Source organism: Crotalus tigris, unplaced genomic scaffold, assembly GCF_016545835.1.
Source record: "Crotalus tigris isolate CLP2741 ecotype Arizona unplaced genomic scaffold, ASM1654583v1 scf7180000018323.1251302, whole genome shotgun sequence".
NCBI lineage: Eukaryota > Metazoa > Chordata > Lepidosauria > Squamata > Viperidae > Crotalus > Crotalus tigris.
The window spans coordinates 1,039,743-1,062,742 of NW_024096943.1; the positions used below are offsets into that span (position 1 = coordinate 1,039,743).

At 42.2% G+C, this 23,000-nt stretch overlaps 1 protein-coding gene across 1 annotated transcript; it reads left to right on the top strand.

Annotated features, from left to right (window-relative positions):
• The first annotated feature begins 249 nt into the window (after positions 1-249).
• On the top strand, positions 250-21,202 carry COLGALT1 (collagen beta(1-O)galactosyltransferase 1). Its single transcript, XM_039350386.1, has 12 exons — positions 250-1,187; positions 3,043-3,153; positions 5,169-5,286; positions 8,511-8,645; positions 9,787-9,991; positions 11,051-11,170; positions 13,996-14,072; positions 14,745-14,851; positions 15,729-15,861; positions 17,634-17,761; positions 18,554-18,760; positions 20,301-21,202. Exons 1-12 carry the CDS (start codon positions 967-969, stop codon positions 20,566-20,568), a joined length of 1,830 nt encoding a protein of 609 aa, XP_039206320.1. The 5' UTR covers positions 250-966; the 3' UTR covers positions 20,569-21,202.
• Positions 21,203-23,000: the final 1,798 nt, after the last annotated feature.

A 23,000-nucleotide genomic window follows, 5' to 3' on the forward strand; every position in this document is an offset into this window, starting at 1 on the left:
TAGGATTTTCTCTTAATCCACCAACTGTCTCCAGCATGATGTTCCCCTATTTGGGCTCTAAGCCAGCTGGCAGAACAAGGTTTTCAGGCCCTTATGGAGTCCAGAGGGGTGGGAGCAGATCTCACTTGGGGGGGGGGGTCACATGTAAGATGTTCCAAAGGGCAGGAGGCATGGTAGAAAAGGTTCTTCTCCTGGACCCCATCAGCTGAAAATTCTTGGCTGACGGGGCCTGCAGCTTGCCTTTTCTGTGGGACAGGTAGGGTGGGACTGTCCTAATGGGGTGTGTTGGTTCCTCAATTAACCTGGATCCATTCAATACAAGGCAAGGCTTTATCTCTGGATAATGTTATTTCTGGATTGGGGCAACAGCCCTCAAATACCAACCAGCTGCAAGAAAACAAGGTTGGGATAAGGACAGGCCTTGGCCAGATGCAAAAGGACTTTTGTTATGGAGAGAAGACATTATTGCTTCAGTGGTCTTGGATACCCAACATTTTGGGTGGAGCCTCAAGCGGCATCAGCCTTACATCTTGCTAAAAGACTTCCTTCCTTCCTTCCTTCTTTTCCTCCTTCCCATGATCCTACAGGAATCTAATTAAGAATTACAGAACAGAGTTGGAAGGGACCTTGGAGGTCTTCTAGTCCAACCCCCTGCTCAGGAAGAGACCCTATACCATTGCGGACAAATGCCTTCCTTCCTGCCTGCCTGCGTGGCTTTTGCAGCCAAAAAAGTCTGTACGTTGATTTTGCAGAACCGAGCCGAAGGAGAGGCGAGGAACCTGGAAGCGGGAGCGCTCCTTCGGGGCGAGCAGAACTCCTCCTTATAGGAACTGCCCACCGCCCTCGGCAAAGCCTTTCCTTCCACGTATCTGTCGGAGGGCAGGATTGGGAGGAGTTTCTCCCCTGCCCCTTTAAGACCGTGTTTCCTGTCGGAGGGCAGGCGAGGGAGTGGCGGCGGCGGCGGTTATGAAGCCTCGATGGCTCTGCTTCTGCCTCCTGGCTCTGGCGACATGGAGTGCCCGCCGGTCGGGCGCTTACTTCCCGGAGGAGCGCTGGGTGCCCGAATCCCCGCTGCGGCCTCCGCGCGTCTTGCTGGCCCTGCTCGCCCGCAACGCGGCTCACTCACTGCCGGCGACGCTGGGCTGCCTGGAGAGGCTCAGCTATCCCAAGGACCGCATCGCGCTCTGGTGAGTGGCTCGCGGGCGGACCCTGCTGCGCTCGCTGCTCGGCCAATGCCTCGGCGCCAGGAGGCTGTGCTTTGGTGGGGAAGGAGGCGGCGGGGGGGGGGGGGGAAGGAAGCGGCGGCTTCCACCCTGCCCCGAGTCTGGAATTCTCCTGAGGGTGCAGATGACGTTATCTTCCACGTGTAGCCTTTGCAGCTCTTCCCTTGGATCGCGGCTATCCACTGGCGGGGGGGGGGGGCAGAAAGATTTGCTGGCTGGCAGCACCCTGGCACGTTTAACATCAGTAGATCCTCTCTGAAGCTGCCCTCGCTCGTGAATGGAGAGGTCTAAGGTACTAACGAAAGAGAATATTTGTAGCTCGAGGTTGATGAGCTACCGCTGGTGATGTTACCCCGTCTGGGTAATGAAACGTCTGCAAGAGAACAAGCAAGCTCGGAGAGCCCCAAGGACCCCGCCTGTCTAAGGTGTCAGCAAGGAGAGAGAGAAAAATGCATTTTCTTCTGGAGCACAGAGCTCGTTGAGCAGTGGTAGGGCTGATTTGAAAGGCTTAAAAATACGCCTGCAAGAAAGGCAGTTCCCCTGGAGCAAGGGTCTTCAAACTTGGCCCTTTTATGACTTCTGGACTTCAACTCCCAGAATTCCTCAGCCAGGCATGCTGGCTGAGGAATTCTGGGAGTTGAAGTCCACAAGTCATAAAAGGGCCAAATTTGAAGACCCCTGCCCTGGAGAGACCCATCTAGTCTCCAGGAGTGGCTTTAAAGAGTAGCATGAACCTCGTTCTTTCCCTTATCATATCTCCTCTGTTTCTTATCAGACCATGTTTGTCCGTTTTTTCCTGTACAGTTAGTCCTCGACTTACAACAGTTCATTTAGTGACCGTGCAAAGTTAACATCATCACTGAAAAACTGACTTCTGACCATTTTTCACACTTACGACCGTTGCAGCATTCCCTTGATCATATGATCAAAATTTGGATGCTTTACAACTGGTTCATGTTTATGATGGTTGCAGTGTCCCGGGGTCATGGGATCAGCTTTTGCTGATCAGTGGGGAAGCCAGATTCACTTAACAACTGTGTTACTAACTTTACTTGCTACTAACAACTGTAGCAAAAAAAGTCATAAAATGGGGCAAAACTCACTTCACAAATATTTCTCTTCACAGCCTCTTTAAGGAAAAGGTGGAAGAGTCAGGATCAGAAAAAGGAAAGGAGGCAAGGTTGTTGTGCAGGAATACAAGCTAATTTGAGGGCTAATCCACATGGAGCTCCGTTTCCATCTGTCCTGTCCTGTTTGCCATCGTTCACTTCCTAGAGATTAAAATGGACGATCTGAAACTTGAGCTGGCCATGAACAAGGAATGTATATCAGAGGTTGTGACCCTTTGAGAGCAGTATGCAACGAAATTTCATTTTGATGTATGCCGATTGGTGTACATTCAAAGTGACAATAAAGTTGTTATTATATTATTATATAAATTTTGGGCTCAATTGTGGTTGTAAGTTGAGAACTATCTGTACATCTTTTCCTGGGACTGTGTGGCCGATCTTTTGCAGATGCTACATGATCCCAGAAAAAGCATTTTGCAGATGCTACATGATCCCAGAAAAAGCATTACCGACGGATGCTACATTCCTGACCACCCATTTTACAAAGCATATTCTCTTTTTCAAAGCTGAAGTTCGGCATGCCCTTCCAAACTACATCCCATGCTCAGAATTGCATAAAACAAAATCTGACATTAAATCTGACTCTCATGGAGACGGGAGAAAAAAAGGCTTATCCTCGGGCAGGTGATACAAGTTGCAAAACTGCTCAGTGTAAGGTAGTATTTCATCTTTCAAAACTCTTCTCTCAGGGTGGCAACAGATCACAACATGGATAACACAACTGCAGTGCTTCGGGAATGGCTCATGAACGTTCAGAGCATGTATCACTCAGTGGAGTGGCGGCCCATGGATCATCCCAGGTGAGCTTGGGGTGGATAGCACAGGAGCTGAACTCTTAGTGGGCAAGGAAGGCAAAAAAAAAAAAAAAAAAAAAGGTGGAAGCTGGAGTTGAAAATGGAATTAGTTCTGAAGGAGAAACTGAAATAACTGCAAATGTGTTAGAGTTTTGATAGCCTTGTTGGAATGGATAACCTGCAAAAAGAGAAATGGCAATATTGAATAAATCAGTCAGTTTGGGATTAGCACCTGAGGGACCTGTGGACAAAGAATACAAGATTATAAGCCAGAGATTACTACCATCCAAAAACTGTAGGAATGAGTGAATTGAAGAGAGTGGCCAAATCCCATGGGAATATATGGGGAAGGGTCCTTGCATTGAAGTGCATAAATAAATTCGAATGCCAACTAATTGCATTTTCACCGCAAGAAGTCACTGTAAAAATGCATTAAGTGACTTGTAAGTATCTTGGTCATTTCTTTTTGTACATATACCCAGAACTTATGTTCTTTTGCTTCATATATTTCAACTGTCAACTTTGATGTGACAAATTGTCCTTAAAACTATTACTGGTATTTTAATTTCTCAGATTTCAGCAGGGTTTTTTTTAGTTTTTTTAAGTGAATATGCGGCCATAAGAGTTAAAAAGCATAACTTTAAAAAATATACAAAAGTTTTTAAAAATTAAACGTACACCTTCTATATACATTCATCAATTGCTGACTTGCAGGAACTCTGCTTCCTCAATGCCCTTTCGTTTACCAAATGAGATCTGGGTAGTAGGAAGGGACTTTTAAATAGATTGAATAATCTCCCACGTAGTTTCTTGAGGCCTCCATTCTACCTAATCTGTGACTGGCTCTTGAATCTTTTTATTTAGGCGGACCTTTGGAGTTACAAGTAGTCCTTGACGTAGGAGCAGTCGCTTAATGACTGTTGGAAATTACAACAATCCAGAAGAATGCTTTACAGCTCATAAAGCACTACTGGCTATTGTAAAATGTATGCCCCCCCCCATCACATGACTGCATTAGGATGCTTGGCAATTGGGTCAACTTTACAACTTATTGCAGTGACCTGTGGTCACGAGACCTTAGTTTGTAACATATCTTGCCAGTTTCTGGCAGAAAACCCCCATACAAAATGGGGTCACATGATCACAACTTTTACTTAATGACCATGGATTTGCTTAAGGACTGCAGTGATTACATAGCAATCAACGCAAAACAATCCAGTCTAGTCACGTGACTTATGACATATGACCGTAATGACTTACGAGCAGAAATTTGATCGCAACTGTGGTGTTTAGTCAAGGATTACCTGTAGTTTCCTCTGATGAATTTAGCTTTATTATTATTGATTTTGTTTCTCTGATACAATTTTTAGTGCTTGTTTTGTTGTTGTGATTGTTACGTTCATTTTTTAAAGAGATAAAAGTTTCCATCCTCCTCCCTGAATCCCGTATCTTCCAGATTTATTAGATTACAATTCTACCATTCAAAACATGGCCATTAAAATACATGAAATAGAAAAGGTTTACCAAAGGATTACTGTAAGTAAAAGACCAAGGAGAAACAGCAAAAATAGCTTGGAACAGGAACAAATGAATCAGTAATTGCATAGCATTAGAGAAAAGGCAGTATTGAATTGTATAATCCCAGCAAACTGGGAATGTACAAGTTGTGGAAGATTGGAATAAGTTATTGTTCATTTGGTACTGCAAATTGTTTAAGTCGAGGGGTTTTGAAGGCCAGTAACTCCTTTTCAAATATTGGTTTGGGTGTTTTTCTTCTGGCTTCTTTTGTGTACTTTGTGAATTGGAATAATTCTGAACAGTGATTAATTTCTGTTAATTTTCATACAAAAACTAGGAACAATATTGAATGAGAAATAAATCCATTTTAACATACGGGTCATTGGGTAACATATGGGCCAAGAAATACACCAGAACATATTACTGGTTATGAATCCTATCTTGCATATGTTGGGATAGATAATTATTCTTTACAAAGCCCCAAACTTCAATGTTCCTTACAGGTTTTATCCAGATGAAGAAGGCCCCAAAGACTGGTCCACCTCACGCTATGACTATATCATGAAGCTCCGACAAGCAGCTTTGCAGTCTGCCCGAGACATTTGGGCCGACTATATCCTGGTAAGGAAAGTTCAGAAAGGAAGCTTGGTGGCAGGACTGAGTGCCTTGCTCAGATTGGATTGTTGTCTTTCTGGGATCTCTCCTTACAGCATCAGCACAGGTTGTGTTGTTGTAGTCCTGGGGTTTGTACAAGCCTGTATTTGATCCTCTGCTCAGCTAAGTGATTGCCGAGAGGCTCAGAGACTCCAGACTGTCCATATGTGGCATTGGGACTTGCCCACTTTTGAAATAATGTATAACCTTCACTCCGTTGCATTATCTGTTTAGATTTGCCACTGTTTGTCGAATATTAAGCTGTAAGTATTAGCCAAAAGTCATGCTTGGCCAATAAGGTTGGCCTTGCACAACTCAATGAGCCTCCTTGAATCAGATGTGGGTCTTTTTGAGAGGCTGTTTCATTTTGTGTAGGATCCAAACAATATTTCTGCATTTTGTTGCTTTGTTGCATGTGGGCTTTGTCAGAGGCAAAGGTTTTGTCAAGTCCTTCTTCCTGGGTCTGTTTCCATGATGATGCTGGCCAATTTGTAGTTCTCAGCAGTATGACTGTATGTGTGTGTTGCACATACACACTTACATAATTCTTTGCTTCCAGTTTAAATAGGAGCACCTTTTGATGTGATCTTAGTTAAAGAACATAAGATATGGCAACCGAGATAGAGATTTGTTAGGAGTTGGTTACTCAGTCTATTGGTTGCATTGTGCATTTCTGCTTAAGTTTAGAGAAGGATCTAGTTGTTGTTGTTAATTGCGAAGTCGTGTCCGACCCATCGCGACCCCATGGACAACGTTCCTCCAGGTCTTCCTGTCCTCTACCATCTTCTGGAGTCCATTTAAGTTCACACCTACTGCTTCAGTGACTCCATCCAGCCATCTCATTCTCTGTCGTTCTGTTCTTCTATTGTCCTCAATCTTTCCCAGCATTAGGCCCTTCTCCAGTGAGTCCTTCCTTCTCATTAGGTGGCCAAAGTATTTGAGTTTCAACTTCAGGATGTGGCCTTCTAAAGAGCAGTCGGGGTTGATCTCTTCTAGGACTGACCGGTTTGAATGCCTTGCAGTCCAAGGGACTCGCAGGAGTCTTCTCCAGCACCATAGTTCAAAGGCCTCAATTCTTTGGCGCTCAGCCTTTCTTATGGTCCAACTTTCACAGCCATACATTGCAACTGGGAAAACCATGGCCTGGACTATACGCACTTTTGTTGGCAGGGTGATGTCTCTGCTTTTTAGTATGCTGTCTAGATTTGCCATAGCTTTCCTCCCCAGGAGCAAGCGTCTTTTAATTTCTTGGCTGCAGTCCCCATCTGAGGTGATCTTGGAGCCCAGAAAAATAAAATCTGTCACTACCTCCATTTCTTCCCCATCTATTTGCCAGGAATTGAGAGGGCCGGATGCCATGATTTTGTTTTTCTTAATGTTGAGTTTCAAGCCAACTTTTGCACTCTCCTTCTTCACCCGCATCAAGAGGCTCTTTAGTTCCTCTTCACTTTCTGCCATTAGCGTGGTATCATCTGCATATCTTAGGTTGTTGATATTTCTCCCGGCAATCTTAATTCCAACTTTTGTTTCATCTAGCCCTGCCTTTCTCATGATGTGCTCTGAAGGATCTAGTAGCCTGCAGTTATTTTGGACTTAGCTCTTATTAGCTGCAACTAGCAGGCTCAGCAGCAGGTGACTATAAGAATTGTTCAGAATAGTTGAAGGACATTAGTTTGCCTAGATCTTGACTCTGGAGAGGAATAAATATATTTTCTTGGAACACAGTAGATATTTTTGAAATTAGGCTTCTGTTTTATATTGTATTTTACCTGTTTTCTTTAACTGGCCAGGAAGCCAAATTCATCCAGGTGAGTTTTACCAGGATGTTCATTTTTTTTTTCTTTTTTCCATGCAGTGGTTCCTGATGCTTTTAGAGAGTGAAGGAGATAGAAAACGCCTGAGGGTGGAAGACAGGAATAAAATTTAAAAACTCTTGTCATCTCTTTTTCATGTTTGTTAGTCATCGTCCCTCTGTATTCATAGTGCTTTTTACAACTTCATTCCTTTTGCCCATTTGATGTTTTCTGAAATGCCGTCAAATCCACCCCCAAAGAACCCTATCAGATGTAGAGTATGACAAGTGTACTATACAGTATTAGCGTTCACACTATATGGAATATCAACAGAACTGAAGGCTGATTCTTTTTCCTTTGGTTTAGATATTACCTTCTGAAGCTGGCTGGATCTGACACTTTACGGTCTGTGAATGTAATTGAGGTTCCTCAGCTCGTCCATTGTGTGTTCTCCCCTCCTGCCTCCCATTCCTTTTCTGTTTGTCTCTCCCAACAAGAGCAGCTGCCCTGAAATTTCAGAGCATAGGGGGAGCCAGTAGAACAGCTGGTCTTGATGGGGTTGGCTTCTTGGCTGCTCATGACTGATACTTCCGTTCTGAAATGAAGAATTGGTCTCCAGCCCAGATATTTTGGCACTGGATAACTTGTATAAATGGATCTTTCTCACTGAGGCTAAATACAGATTATGTTTTCTCTGCCAATGCAGGAAAAGCAGTAGTACCTACAGAAATTGTATCTGGGTCAGCTGGCAGGTTTCTTTGAGGGTTTTTTGGTTTTTTTTTCCGGTGTGGAACTCACATTGGCAGGTTTATTTTGATAGGACTCCCATTGTGCACATTGCTCCTGAGCTTCTGTGAGCAGAACCTGGCTCTGGTTACATTGCGTCATCCTTGAATGATTTTTCATTGTCTGAGATTTCTGAACAGGCTGTGCAGGGTATCCCCTACAGCTGAATTGCAACATAAATCATGTATTTCTGTTACTCCACATTTGAAGGGAGAAATCCTTCTGTGCACTTGTAACCCTTTGTTTCTATACCAGTTACTGCCTAAGGAAAAGCTATGCGTGAGGTAACTTGGTCTGAGAAGAGTGAATGGTTCATGGGAGTTTAGTAGTAGTAGTAGCAGCAGTAGTAGCAGCAGTAGTAGTAATAGCAGTAGTATCTTTATTATGGCTCAAGACCAGCTCGGCATAGGTTTAACCCATGACTATGTGACTAAGGATGGACTTCAACCTGGGTCTCCCTGCTCTTAGCCCAATAACTTAATCACTCTCTTGAACTGTACTTGATCAGTTAAGACTGCATACTGACCAGTTATTACACAGACTCATAACCGTCAGTAGAATTGGCTGATGTAGAATTCATTTTGCTTTCTTTTTTAATGCTCTTTTATGCAGTTTGTGGATGCAGACAATCTATTAACAAATCCTGACACTCTGGGCCTTTTGATAGCTGAGAACAAGACTGTGGTGGCACCAATGCTGGACTCGCGAGCAGCCTATTCAAACTTCTGGTGTGGGATGACCTCACAGGTATGCAGATTCAGATGTTATGGCCGAATTCCAGGGCTTTTTTTTTCCTGGCAGCTGAAGCCACAGCCAATGATGGCAATGTAGACCGAATCAGGCACTGGTCATGACAGGAGGAGTCCCTCTGCTGCCACCTCAACCGGATTGCTTTATCTTTATTTCCAACAAAATACAAGGTCAAGCCAATGCTTACTGACTAGGGTGCCTCCAGTTACTATTTGGACTCACCTGTGGCTTTCATGACTACCAGGGATTCCTCAGGATGATCCTTGGATAGAAACACAAGAATAGCTTTGTTGGGTCCTCTTATTCCAGTATTTTGTTTCTCCCAGTGGCTAGCCAAATACCAGTACGTTTGAGCTATTCCAAGCCAGACATGGAGTTGTGGCATTCTCTTGCTGTGGTTCCCCCGCACATGGTGTTTGAATGCATGCTGTCTCCAGTCTGGAGATAACAATGAACTTTCAAGATGAATTCCCTTTGACAGATCTACCATCCATGAATGTCCAACTCCCACCAGTTCCAGTAAGTCCTAAGGACACCATTGCTATTCAAGAGAATAACAACCCATCTAACAGGGAACATGTTAGGAAGCAGAATTGGCAATAGGCCCTACAGCCCTAACTTATTCTGAACTTTCCATGTCAGCGGCAAGCATATAAAACTACTAGACAACTTTCCACGATAGGGGACACTAGCAGGGTTGTGCTGCCTCGTTGCAAAGTAATTGGCAGATGGGTTTGCACCAGGTAAGCCCCACCATTCTTGTCTCATCCAGACCTCAGTGATGCCTCAAGGTCAGAAAGGCCACTCCAGAATGAAATCAGGAATATCAGCAGATTTTCCTTTTCCTGATGCAGTCCTGGGTTGTGAAATGCTTTTAGAAATGATGGTTAACCAGATGGTCTTTGAGCATTGTCACCCCACAGCCTCACATAGCCTATCAATTCTTCCTCTGCTGGCAGATGTACTAGATTACAAATTCTTAAGATTATAGTTTTAAAATATTCATTTACATTTACGATGAGGCTTTGCGTTTTTTTTTCCCCCAGTTGCTGCTGTTACAAGTTGTCCTAAGTTAGGCTCCCCATTTGTGTCTCTTTGCAGCAAAGCTCACCTGGAATTTTCCTTCTCTTTCTCTTAGGGCTATTATAAGCGTACCCCTGCTTACATACCCATCCGGAAGCGGGATCGCCAAGGTTGCTTTGCTGTACCCATGGTGCACTCTACCTTCCTCATCAACCTACAGAAAGAGGCCTCACAAAACCTTGTTTTCTACCCTCCCCACCCAGATTATACCTGGGCTTTTGATGACATCATTGTCTTTGCATTTGCCTGCAGACAGGCAGGTGAGAAAAATGCTGCCTTTCCTTGGTCAGGAAGACATTACTAACCCTGTTGGTCAATCTACAGTGCAAGCATCTCCTTTTTCATGAGCTAAGCCGGAGTCATTGTTTGTTAGGACCAATCATATCATATCTTTCATTACCTTATGCATATGATTGTCAGTCTACTCTATCCCAAGCTGAGTTGGCTTTTCAGCTCAAAACTGTCCATTTGCAACTGGTCTGTCTTTCCCAATTCTCTTGGGATGTCAACTCTCCCTTCTTCAGCTTGGGGAAGGCTGTCATAAGAGAGATGGTTCAGCAGTTTTGACTACTTTCTCCCACTTCCAAACAGCAGGATTCTGGCAAGCAAATCTGTCTTGCTTTGACCTCTAAAACCTAGCAGGTCTCCTTCTAAGAGAAAGAAAATGCAGTTGCCAAGACACTGTTGTGTTTTCTCAGTTACCCTTTTGGCATTAGCTGGATGAAGGTATACATGTGAGAGAGATCTGTAATAGAGTGAGACTCAAGCGGCAACAGCAGGAGCCAAGAGCAATACAGATAAACTTAATTTTCTGCCTGACTCAGTTCAGCTTAGGACAGCCTCTAAAAATATCTAACAATCCAAGCTGATGATCTTGGGAATCTGTAAGTGCATTTTTTTTAAATCTTAGAGACTAAAATCTTCACACCTCGTTGTCAGTGTCAGTGGGATTCTCTGTATGCCATACTAAAAGTCCCCAAACAAACAGGTTTTCAAACTGATTTCCCCCCCCCCCTTCATGCTCCTGCATGATGGCCTCCTGATGATGGGGTCTCATGTCCAGCTTTAACAGTTCTGGTTCTCTATTTAACTGGCTTCCATGTTTGAGTTTAATTGGCTACTCACCTACATCTGAGTTTTTGTGTTTTTTTGTGTGGTGGGAATGACTTTAAATCATTTGCCCGAGTTTATTAAATAAAGATGAAGCATGATGTTGATCCAATTGTTAGTCCTGCCAAGGGAAAAGCCGTAGGATTTTGTATTACCTTGTGTCATCTGGTTTTGTGCATTCACTCTTTCACCCTTCCCAATTGGTTTAGAAGTTCAGATGTACGTGTGTAACAAAGAAGAATATGGTTTCCTTCCGGTGCCTCTACGATCTCATGGCACCCTGCGTGATGAAATGGAGAGCTTCCTGCATGTGCAGCTGGAGATCATGGGTGAGTGTGCTGTACGATAGTAGTTTAACTAAAGGGGAAAATTGCAGTTGAGGAAATCAGATGCTTGATGAAGTATCACCTTTCCACAACACAAAGGTAGTTATGAAACTTCAGAAAAGCGAGCCAGCCAGCCGTACTGTGATATCACCACTGGGCTCTTCTAGAACAGTGATGGAGAACTATGGCTCTTTTATGACTTCAACTCTAAGAATTCTTAAGCCAGCATGGTCTACAAGTCATAAAGGAGACATAGTTCCCCACCTCTGTTCTAGAAAATGCCACGTGTCCACGGAGCCAAGACCAAGGAATAAGAATCTGGCATTGGCACAATTCAGGTTTGTTATTATTTAAGCTGAGTTGTTTATTAATGCTTATATGGCTGATAAGATTTTCACTTTTCCTGTTTTGTATAATTCTACTCCTGCTTATCAGTGAAAGAATGCAAAGGGTTAGATAAAAGCTTGGCAAACTTGTTCTATAAATGGCCAATTCCGTCCCTCCTCCACCTCCAGTTGGCAGATATACAGGCCAGGGAACATGGCAGCCATTGGAAAGTCTGGATCTGTCCCAAGAATGTCCTCTGTTGCCAGGGAGGCCTCTGAGGCAACCCACCATCTTGGCTGTCTGAAGGAGTTGGTTGAATTCTCCTTGTGGGGATGTTTCACAGTTATTTTTTGTATGTCCTTGGCTCCACAACGATCCTTTTATAAAATTTCAACTGCCCTTAAAGGGGAATTTGCCACCACTTGAGAAAATACAGTCAATGTGGAAGAGGAGCTAGCTCAAAGGACAATCACTTTTCATTGATAACTTGTTTGTTTTGTGAATTGAAAGGGTAATTCAGTATGCCAAGCATTGCCCCACCCCCCTTTTATTTGTTTACATTGAATTCATGAGGTCTAAACACAACAGGTCACCCTACTGAGTGAAAAGCTCAGTAGATAGGAGTCTTTTTCAAAGGATGCTTTCTAAGACTTAGTGAGGCTGCACGGAAGCTTTCTGATGTCCAAGCCTTTCTGCACATGAAACCTGGGAGGCCATCAGGGAAAAAAAATTAAGCTCTGGGATGTTGGATTTTTTTCAAAGACTTGTTCCTTTTGGAAAACAAAGCTAATAAATGGGCATGCCTGTATTTATTTCAAGCATTTCTGTAGTTTAATAGACTTCACTGTAACATCAGTGGAGGTTACTTTTAATGTTTTCATTGTCTCTGTATGTAAATATGTAGAGGCTTATTTTATTATTTATTATTATAAATAAACTGCAGTACAGGTAGTTCTCGATTTATAACCACAATTGAGTCCAGAATTACAGTGGATGTCATTCTGGTCACTAAATGGGTCACCATGTGACCTCACCAATTTTATGAGTTTTGGGGTGGTCATTAAGCAAATGTAATGGGCGTAAAGTGAACACGGTGGTCGTTAAGTAAATCCATTGTCCATAATAGGTGTTTTTGCTAGAAACCCGAAGTAATTGCTAGTTTTTGGCAAAAATTGTGCTAAATACCAGTCGTATGACTGCAGGACACTGCAAATGGTCATTAATGCAGGCCAGTTACCAGATTTTCAAAATGTGATCATGTGACCGCAGGAAGGGTGGCCACTGGAATTTTGAATCTAGGTCATAAGTAATCCTGGGGAGATCTGTTGTAACTTCTAATGTTCACTAGGTGACCAGATGTAATTGGGGGGGCTCCTGTATTAATTTTAGGTGAAAGAATTTAGCATGCGGTGAATGAGTGCAATGTATTCAAACCCTTTTCTTTGAAAAGAAATCAGTTTCCTTAATGTATCAGATTGCTTTGTTCATACATGTCCACAAAGGGATGATGTTCAATTGTATTATTGGATGGGTTTTTATTCATGCAGATTTGAATAAAACTATAATTTCACCTGGTAGGAAGGCCCTGAACAGGGAGGTATGAGAAACACGTAACGGGTGCTAACAGTTTGAATCAAGAGAAGATGAGGAAGAGAAAATTGTGTGATTTATATTATGAAAGTCTGCATTAAAGGAGCAGAACCTCCAGTCTCAGAAAAGTATTTTGTGAAAAAGTACTTATGAACAAATTCTCCATCCAGTTTGAGGTTTCCTCTTTTATGGAAACAGATTGAAGGGCAGCCTTTTTGATAATGCATATCTTCATATGAAAAAGTGAGCCTTGCATTAGTCCATTGAAGTTTCTAGTCCACATTAAAAGCTTGACTTATTTGAAGAGGCCTACGTTCAAATTTCTACTCAGTTATGAATTGCACTGGAAATTAAGACCACATTCTGACTGAGAAATTGGGACAGAATATGAGAGAAAGGGAAATACTGGTATAAGGATGAGTTAAAATAGGAATACATTTGATTTTAAAATGTACTGGCATATACAGTCTTTTGTGTCATTTTGGTTAGCCCTAATAAAAAATATTACCCAATTACAGAATTTTTCCAATGTACCAATACAATAATTATTTTTTTATGTTTATTATATTTTATATTCTATAAAATTTCACTGCTTATTTGTACATAAATTAATTTATTGTAGGCATCGAAATTCTGTTTACAATCCTGGTGTAAATTTGACCATACTAGAGTCCCAAGGTTCAAGAAGTTAAGAATTCATTTTTTGAGTAGGAAATCCATTTTTTTAAACCCCATCTGAATTTGCTTCATGGGCTGTTTGGCTTCATTGCTATTCATAGAGATGAACCTAATTGGTCTACTTGTTTTATGCCTAAAATTGGACCAAGAATCTGGGAGTAGCTCCTTCTCCTTAAAAATAAATGTTTCCTCGGAAAAGACCATGCATCTCATTGTATTGACTTTCTCTACAGTTAAGAACCCTCCAGTGGAACTTTCTCAGTATTTGTCTCTGCTTCCCAAAATCCCAGATAAGATGGGATTTGATGAGGTAAGAAATGAAGAATTGGGATACATTTATAGAAATTATAAACAATTAGGACAAATCAGTAAAATTTAATTCCCAAATGCTGGCCAAAGATTATTTCTGTGCACTATATTATGTTTTTCAGCTGCGTTGCCAGATCAGAACATTGTTTAGAGGGGGGATTTGATTCATCTCTTTTTTTCTAAAATTGACCAAGGAATGCTTTAGATATTTTGAAATTTAATCTAGGTCTGCCATCTTTAGGCCCAGAATGCAGTACAGCTACTCCTCATTTAGTGACTGCCTTGTCACAATTATGACAGTGATGAAAAAGTAACTTTATGATCAATCCTTGTCCTTACAACCTTTGAATACCTGTACTGAAAACATAATAATAATAATTGAACTTGAGTGGGGAGGATCTCTGCATAAATGCGACATTTGCAAATAAATTGCTGCGCTGGGAAGTTTTCTGGATTGGGAAGGAGAAAGCTGTGACTCTCCAATGACTATGGCCTCATAGCATCTCTTACCATTCGCAGTATCAGCCAGAGCTATAAGAAGCCATAGTTGTAAGAAGCCATAGTTCTCTATTCCCATGGAATTCCATGACCTAATTATTATTGAACCGTTAGATTTGCCCATGTGTCCTTTGCTTTGTAGTTCTGTTTACCATGTTGTTATTTTTCTTCTCAGGTCTTCATGATTAATCTCAAACGTCGGACAGATCGACGGGAACGGATGTTGAAAACCCTCTATGAGCAGGAGATTGACTGCAAAATTGTTGAAGCTGTAGATGGGAAGTGAGTGTCGTCAGATGAAGCCTTGCTGGAGAATACAAACCTTAGTGGCTTTGTCCCCAGAATTGAGTAGGGAGTCTGAGTCCAATCACACAGTGATTGAAGGTTCTTATATCGTTGTATGGGAATGGGCAACCCTTAACCATGCCCCAATTAAAGCAAGTAGCTCAAATCTAGGGGGAGATCCCAACTTTCTTACATTGAAAATCCTATGCTGATTCTCTGGCTTTTATCTCAATCAGCAGATAGTAAGACCATCCCTTTTTTTCTTATGGCATAGGTGAGCAACTGGTGGCCCTGTAGCAGTGGCTGAACTACTCTGTTCAGCATTTTCACCATGGATGAAGCTTTTCTGGGGTTGCTAGGAGCACTAAGTCTGTGATGTTTTCTGGGCCAGAGATTCCTTTTGGAGAGCCACAGTTCATAAGAGCAAACAGTCTGGGGCAAATCTAATTTGATGAACATCAACGTCTTCCCTTGGTCTGAATTGTGAGAATCAGAAGCTTTTTGCTCCAGCCCATGAGCAAAGGGGGATTGGCAAATGATCTTCAAGTGGGATAATAGTACACAAGATTTTGTGTTATCTCGAATTTTGTACTGAGATTCAGCTACTTGGGTGAAGAATTCTATGCTAGTTGGAAGCTTCTGCTCCACCTGAAGTTGAGGTATGTGGACTTCTCTAGCTTGACACTCTCCAAAATTCCCAGGCTGATCTAGATAAAATTGCTTTCCTGCAAATCATTACTTTTGTTTCAACAGCTGGTGTCTGTGGCAGAGATTTGGAAGTTTAAACCATGTTGGGTTTGCATCCAGTTCTCAGGTAATGCCTGTCCTGTCAATTACCCTTTCTCTCTCTCTCTTTTTCTTCTCTTTGGTTCAGGGCAATGAATAGCAGCCAAGTGGAAGCCATGGGCATCAAGATGTTGCCAGGTTACAAGGACCCATACCATGGACGTCCACTCACAAAGGGAGAATTGGGTTGCTTTCTCAGCCACTATAAAGTTTGGAAAGAGGTAAACAATGTTTATACTGCAAAATAAAAGCCAGACACCATTATCTTTGTTGTTTAGAAGATGGATTTGGTATGTTGTGCATATGCAGACAGAAACACAAAACACATGCAACGAGAATGACAGGACTTGGAATAGCTCTAAATCCAATTCCCCCCAAATCTCACATTGTTTATTTAAAAAGAAAGAAAATTTGATGATTAAGCCTGCCAGTCAATTTGCAGAATTCAGCCCCTTGTGCTGTAGAGTGAGGATCAGGATTTTAATGAATGGATTTAATCAGATCAGATATTTATTATAGTCACAGACCAGCCTAAAATGGATGAATTTTTTTAAAGCTGTTGCATGTCTTTGATAGATGATGTTCTGGGTGACTTCTGCCTAAGATGACTATTTCAGTAAGCAGAAGCTGATGGAAAAAGCAGCTGTTTCAGGCTCCGACTTAGGAGCACTGAAAAGAACCTTTGTAGATGGTGTACTTTCACTGCTGGGGTGTTGGCTCTTTTTGGCAGCAAAACCAAACTGTGGTTGGGATTTCTTCTCTCTGTCTGCCAAAACAGCAAGAAGAATACATGAAGACTCAGGAACTAATTCACTGGATCTGAATCTTACTGCATCTCTTGGTTTGGGCTGCCATCTACTGGTCAGGTCAAGTTATTCCATCAGTGACAAACATAAGTCCCCGGGTTTTTAACTGCAAGGTGCATAAAGGTAGTGAGCGAGGGAACCCCTAATCTTCCCTCTTCTGAGTGTTCCCCAATTTCCATATTACAAAGCTCAGTGTTCTCAACCCATGCATGAATTTTGAGCTTATCCAGCATTTATTTATAAATAAATTGCCTGGAGTCATCTTGCAGGGGAGATGGGCAGTATAAAAAAATGAATGAATAAATAAAATTAGTTGGTGTGTTGCCTTGTAATTCTAGGTAGTAGCTCTAGGAATTATGGGAAATACAATTTTACCTACCTGGAGGATACTTGATTATGGAACCCTGATTCATTTGTTTGTTTGTTTGTTTTATTAAATTTATATGCCTCCCTTCTCACTATCCAAAGCGACTCTGGGCAGCTTACAATTCAATAAAAGCAGGAATATAAAAAAGAATTAAAATTACTTTTAAACTAAAGTAATAAACTAATAAAGTTAACTAATAAAGTAATTTTAATTCTTTTTTATATTCCTGCTTTTATTGAATTGTAAGCTGCCCAGAGTCGCTTTGGATAGTGAGAAGGGAGGCATATAAATTTAATAAATTTAATAAAACAAACATCTTCTCTGTTAACACACCAGCTACTTTCAGCATTGAGTGCCCCCATCAGAGCTCCAAGCCAATGGCAGAGCCTGGCTTTAAGGCCCTTTTGGAAGGTCAAATGGGTGGGGAGGATCTCACCTAGAGCAGCAAGATGTTCTAAAGGGCTGAGGCCACAGCAGAAAAAGCTCTTCTCCTGAACCAAAATTTCTTGACAGACAGGGTCCCTTTGTGTCAGAATGAATGGGGTGGGCCAATTCCATTTCTAGAATTGAAATGGGAGATGTCTCAAAGATACTTTTATTTGCAAGACTTGAAAGTCCAATTGCCTCGTGAAAAAGCACCTTTGGGGCAACCATGATCTGGATGACTGAGAATCTCCATAGACGTTTGAAATGGGAGATAAGGGAGAAAAAAAGCAGCTGAATGGTTTAAACCTGCTAGGAAAACCAAGATGAGAATGTTTCTATTAAATACATTGAATCCTCAGAAAAGGAGCTAAACAGCATTTTGTTGCTTTGACAGATCATTGAGAGAGGCCTGGAGAAGTCGGTGGTGTTTGAGGATGACCTGCGCTTTGAGATCTTCTTCAAACGGCGCATGATGAACCTCATGTATGACTTAGAAGAAGAGGGCCTGGACTGGGATTTAATGTGAGTGCAGAACATGCTCAGGTTGTTGCTGGCTAGGAAATCTTGCCCACCCCCTTCCCACAGAACATTATTTCTTTTTTGCCTTGCTTGCGCAAATATACAAACCTCACCTGTTATATAAATGGTGGGATGAATGGGTGAACTGGTGAACTATGGATGCAGGTGGCTGAACCTGAGTATGATTAAAATAAGCACCTTAAATGTTAAAATCAACAGTGGTAGGGACAACGCAATGCACTTTTTCTAAGAAGGCTCCAGCTGAAAGTTGGAATTGAAACATACACTCATTGAGAGCAATTTTAGTTACACTGGGAATAGCAAGAATCCTAATACGGGGTTGTATAAGTTGAATTTCAGAGCCGATTTGTAGATTGCAGCCCCAAACTTACAAATTGGAATTGTACCAAAATAGTTCAGTTTTCTGGATATTTTGCTTATAGAGTAGCACCATACATGATGATTACACTGTCTTTAGAACAGTCAAGTAGCAATAAAAGCCATTTAAAACAATTTTATTGTGCAAAACTAACAGAATAAAGTATAATATTAATGAAAAGTATGAATGAAACCGTATTAATTTCAAACCTAATAACTACATTAAGGGAAAGGAGAGACTGGCAATTTAAACAGACTCTCCCCTCACTTTTCCAGCTGCATTATCAGAAAACCCTAAATCCAGTGCTGTCAAGACAATTTTCAAGAGGAATTTTTCAGTTGTTGGTAACATCTACTTATCCTTCATGCATGCTATGGCTACTTTTCCTGAGTTTTGTGTTCTCTATCCCCCTCTAGCTACATTGGACGGAAGCGCATGCAGGTAGAGCATCCAGAGAAAGCTGTGCCCCACATCCGCAATCTGGTGGAAGCTGACTACTCCTACTGGACACTGGGCTATGTCATCTCCCTTCAAGGGGCCAAGAAACTGCTGGATGCTGAACCCCTCTCCAAAATGTTGCCAGTGGATGAGTTTCTTCCAGTCATGTTTAACAAACACCCTGTGTAAGGCTTGCCTTTTTGTGAAAAAAAAAAACACCCCAAAACAAAATGGGAACTTTATGGAAGTTTACATAAGTTTTTTATTTCTTACAGTGGAGCTAAAAGATCTTCCACCTGATAGAAAAAGATGGGCAATGCAATCAGCATTCCTTTCCCGAATCCCCTAGGATTGTACTGCTGAGATTTGGCAGCATAAAAGCCATTGTCAATAGCAGTTTTGGCTCTTAAGAAATAGACCAGAATCTTTGCTTTGGGCTATTTTGACAGTATCACTGCCTGCTCTGAGAAAACCCTCAGAGGAAGCTCCTAAATAGATATAGCTGTCCATTCCCTGTTAGAAAATGCAGATTCTCCACATTATCCTAAGGAATTTATAGCCCCAAAAGTTGAATTGGTTGGATGGAGGGGATAGATTACTGTGTTGTTGGAGAATGGACACAAGTGGAATATCATAGCTGTTGATTCATTTATTTTGTGTCTTGACTCCTGGCGACTGCCTGAACAAATGCCTGCAGTTTTCTTGGCAAGATTTCAGAAGTGGTTTGCCATAGCCTGCTTCCCAGGGCTGAGAGAGTGACTGGCCCAACATCACCCAACTGGCTTTGGGTCTAAGATAGGGCTACAACTCATGGTCTCCCAATTTCTACCCTGGTGCCTTACATAGCACACCATACTGGGTCTCAGCTTTTTATTAGATGGCTCTTAAATATAAAGTTTTGCTTTCCCTCCTGATGTTTGTCTTTTGGAAAAAATCCTGATTTTTCTAGAACATAGGTGTCCTAATTACTAAGTAATTTCAGAGCAAAGCCGAGTAAAGTTTTCTATGCACCAAGCAGAGTATTTTAAATATTGACAGTTGAACAATTAATCAGTGGAATAACTTGCCTTCAGAAGTTGTGAATGTTCCAACTCTGGAAGTTTTTAAGAAGAGATTGGACAACCATTTGTCTGAAATGGTATAGGGTTTCCTGCCTAAGAAGGGGGTTGGACTAGAAGACCTCCAAGGTCCCTTCCAACTTTGTTTATTCTGTTCTGTTCTGTTCTGTATTCTATTCTGTTCTATTCTATTCTGTTCTGTGTATTCTAATTCTATTCTACTCTATTCTATTCTATTCTATTCCATTCCTATTCCTATTCCTACCCATTTTGGTGAGAAACTCCTAAAGGAGTAAGCGTTATCTTCCTGAATCTGTAAATGGAGAGGGATGAATTAAATCTTCAAGGTATACATTCATCCTCTTCAATTTATGAAATATTTTCCTGACTAATTTGATATATAATTAGATAGAAAGGAGCTTGATACAGGGTATTTCTTTACAAAAACTAGGGGATAGAGATAATACTGCCTTTGCTGTAATTTGAAATGAATATGGGCTGTGACTCCTGTCGGCCCCTTTCTCCCTCCAGCCAATCCCCACCCCAAATATCTTGTTTATTTTGTACTTTTCTACACTCGCTTCTTCAGTCACGCGTGTATTTTGTAGCAATCCCAAATCCAGGGAAGGCGCTTATTTTGACCCGACTTTCATTTCCTATTCAACAGTACTGAATACATGGAACATTTTGACAACCGAAATTTGCTGGCCTTCTCAGTGGAGCCCCTGCTGGTTTATCCAACACACTACACAGGGGATGATGGTTACATCAGCGACACCGAGACCTCCGTAGTGTGGAACAATGAGAACGTCAAAACGGATTGGGACCGGGCCAAGTCCCAGAAAATGAAGGAGCAGCAGGAGTTGAGGAATGAAGCCAGGAATTCAGATGTGCTCCAGTCCTCACTCGACAGGACAGCCCGGGATGAGCTATGACGCCGCGTGGATGCTGAAGAAGGGGACCGGGAGAGAGACGGTGCAAGGGGAAGCTTTTCTCTTCGTCTCAGGGTTTAATGGGTTGATTCTCTCAGATGCCAACAATGGGGTTGATATCACAACTTCCTGGCAGTGCCTATGGGAAGCCTCAGTCCCTTGCAGCCTGAGGAACCTGATATGGAAATGGTGGCCTCTACTTAGTTCCACCATCTCCTGCTCTCCTGTTCTGTGCATGAATGTGGGGCGGAGGCAATTTTGCAGTACTCATTCGAGAAGTTTTATTCTCTTAATCATAGGCCTTTTACACAGACTCCCACATGTTGGGAGGGGGACATGTTGAACAGATGCAGCTCAGCTCAGCAGGTTTCGATGTCATTACGCTCTGTATCCGACAAAGACCATTTCAATTGGTTTTTAAGGCAGTAAAAACAATTTAGGTTAATTTTATATAAAAGTTCTTCCTAGAACACCTCTTTTCAGAAGAATCTTGACCTTTTTCTCCCTCGGTTCCTTGGTTGTGTTGAAGTCTCAAGTATGGGCTACCAAAAGTCAGGCCTTATTAGTCAATCGCAGTATGCTTTATTCAGGGGTTGGTTTTTTTCCCAGAGGAAAATGTTACCGTACTTAGGAATATTCAAAAGTCATGTATCAACTGTTTAGAAGAGAATGGTAACCAATTCAAATATTTAATATTATTTATGTTGTCTATGGCAGTGATGGCGAACCTTTTAGAGACCGAGTGCCCAAACTGCAACCCAAAACCCACTTATGCATTGTCGGGTGCCGGGTGGGTTTGGCCCATTGGCTGGGCTTGGCCCATTGGGTGGGCGTGGCTGTGGTGGTAACGGCAGACTGGGTGGGACTAAAAAGTTCAATCAATCAATTCCAACTTTGCAAGATCTTTTTTTTTCCCACGAGAAGTTGAAATTGACTGATTGATTGAACCTTTTTTTTTTGCACACGGCGGCAGAGGCCTAAAGCAAAAAGGTTATATAACACCCAGCTGAATGCCTAGGACTGGGGCGATGGCACACTTGCCCACAGAGAGGGCTCTGAGTGCTGCCTGTGGCACCCGTGCCATAGGTTCGCCACCACTGGTCTATGGGGTCTGACTTTTGATGCAGTATTAAAAATTCCCTTCTCACCCCCATGGGAAGTATGTATCTTCCCCAATCCTGGGTCTTCTGCCAGAGACCTGGGAGTTCTTAGCTGTTCCTAGCACTGCACTCTTCTGGACAGAGAGACCTGATGTTGTTCCTGGGATCTGTTGTAGCTACTCTCCCAGTTCAGGACTCGCCTTACCATCCCTGGGACCACTTTGGTTTTACTTTCCACCTCTTCTGTAGTTCCTCCTACAGGCCCTCGTACTTCTCCGACTTCTCCTTTCGGTTGTTGCTGTCACTTGGCACTGCTGCATCTATCACCACTGCTGCCTTCTGGCCCTTGTCTACTAACATGAGGTCCGGCTGATTGGCTAGTACCTGCCTATCTGTCTGAGTGTGGATGTCCCACAGGATCCAGAATTGATGGAATGCTCTCTCTATATATATGACAGCCTGGCTATTCCTTTACCATGTGGGAAAGCGAGGTACAATTTGGATGTTCCCACCATGGACTGAGCTTCTGGTGATGGTACAGATGCCCCAGAATGTGCAGGTGTGCTTGCTTTACTTAGCAAGCCCCACCCAGGTCTTTGTGGTACAGGATGTGCCTCGTCCTATAACTATATTTTTGTTACAAGTTTGGTCAATGTTATGTGAGGGATAGCCCACAATTTAGATGATATTGCAGCTGGATGGCATCTGAGAGAAGCCTCCTCAGATATGGCATTCATATCCAGGTGTGTGCTGCGGTGTTTATAAAGCTATTTGTCTCCGGTTTATGTTGCCTCTATATTCTGTACATGATTTATCAACCCTCTGGCCCCAAATATCTGACCATCCTACTTACTCATAAGATACACATGCATGCATTTGCATACACACACGCATTAAGTGCCTCATTGCTTCTTGCTATTTATGTCTAGACTCAAACTTGTAGTCATGTAGTTATGTCTCACTTGGCCCCCTTGTGCTATGAAGAAGTTCATCTTTTCCTGCCTCTGTTTTCTAACAGAAGTATTCTTTAGCACATATGCTGGTACAGCAATGAATGATGCATGGGCCTAATATACATATTTGGATCAGCCTTTGATTACATTTGTTTTGATATTTGTAGTTACATTAATAGAATCGGATGCCACAGACGTTATTAAAAAAAACAGGCTTACGACTGATGGTACTAATTATAATAAATTTTTAACAGTGCTTTGTAATGGGGAAGAGGGAAGGCCTACATCATCAGCAGAAGTGGGGAATTATAATATCCAGAATCTTATTACAGCATAAGGACTGCTGGGGATTTTGCTTCAATGACATGTGGAGGATCAGAGG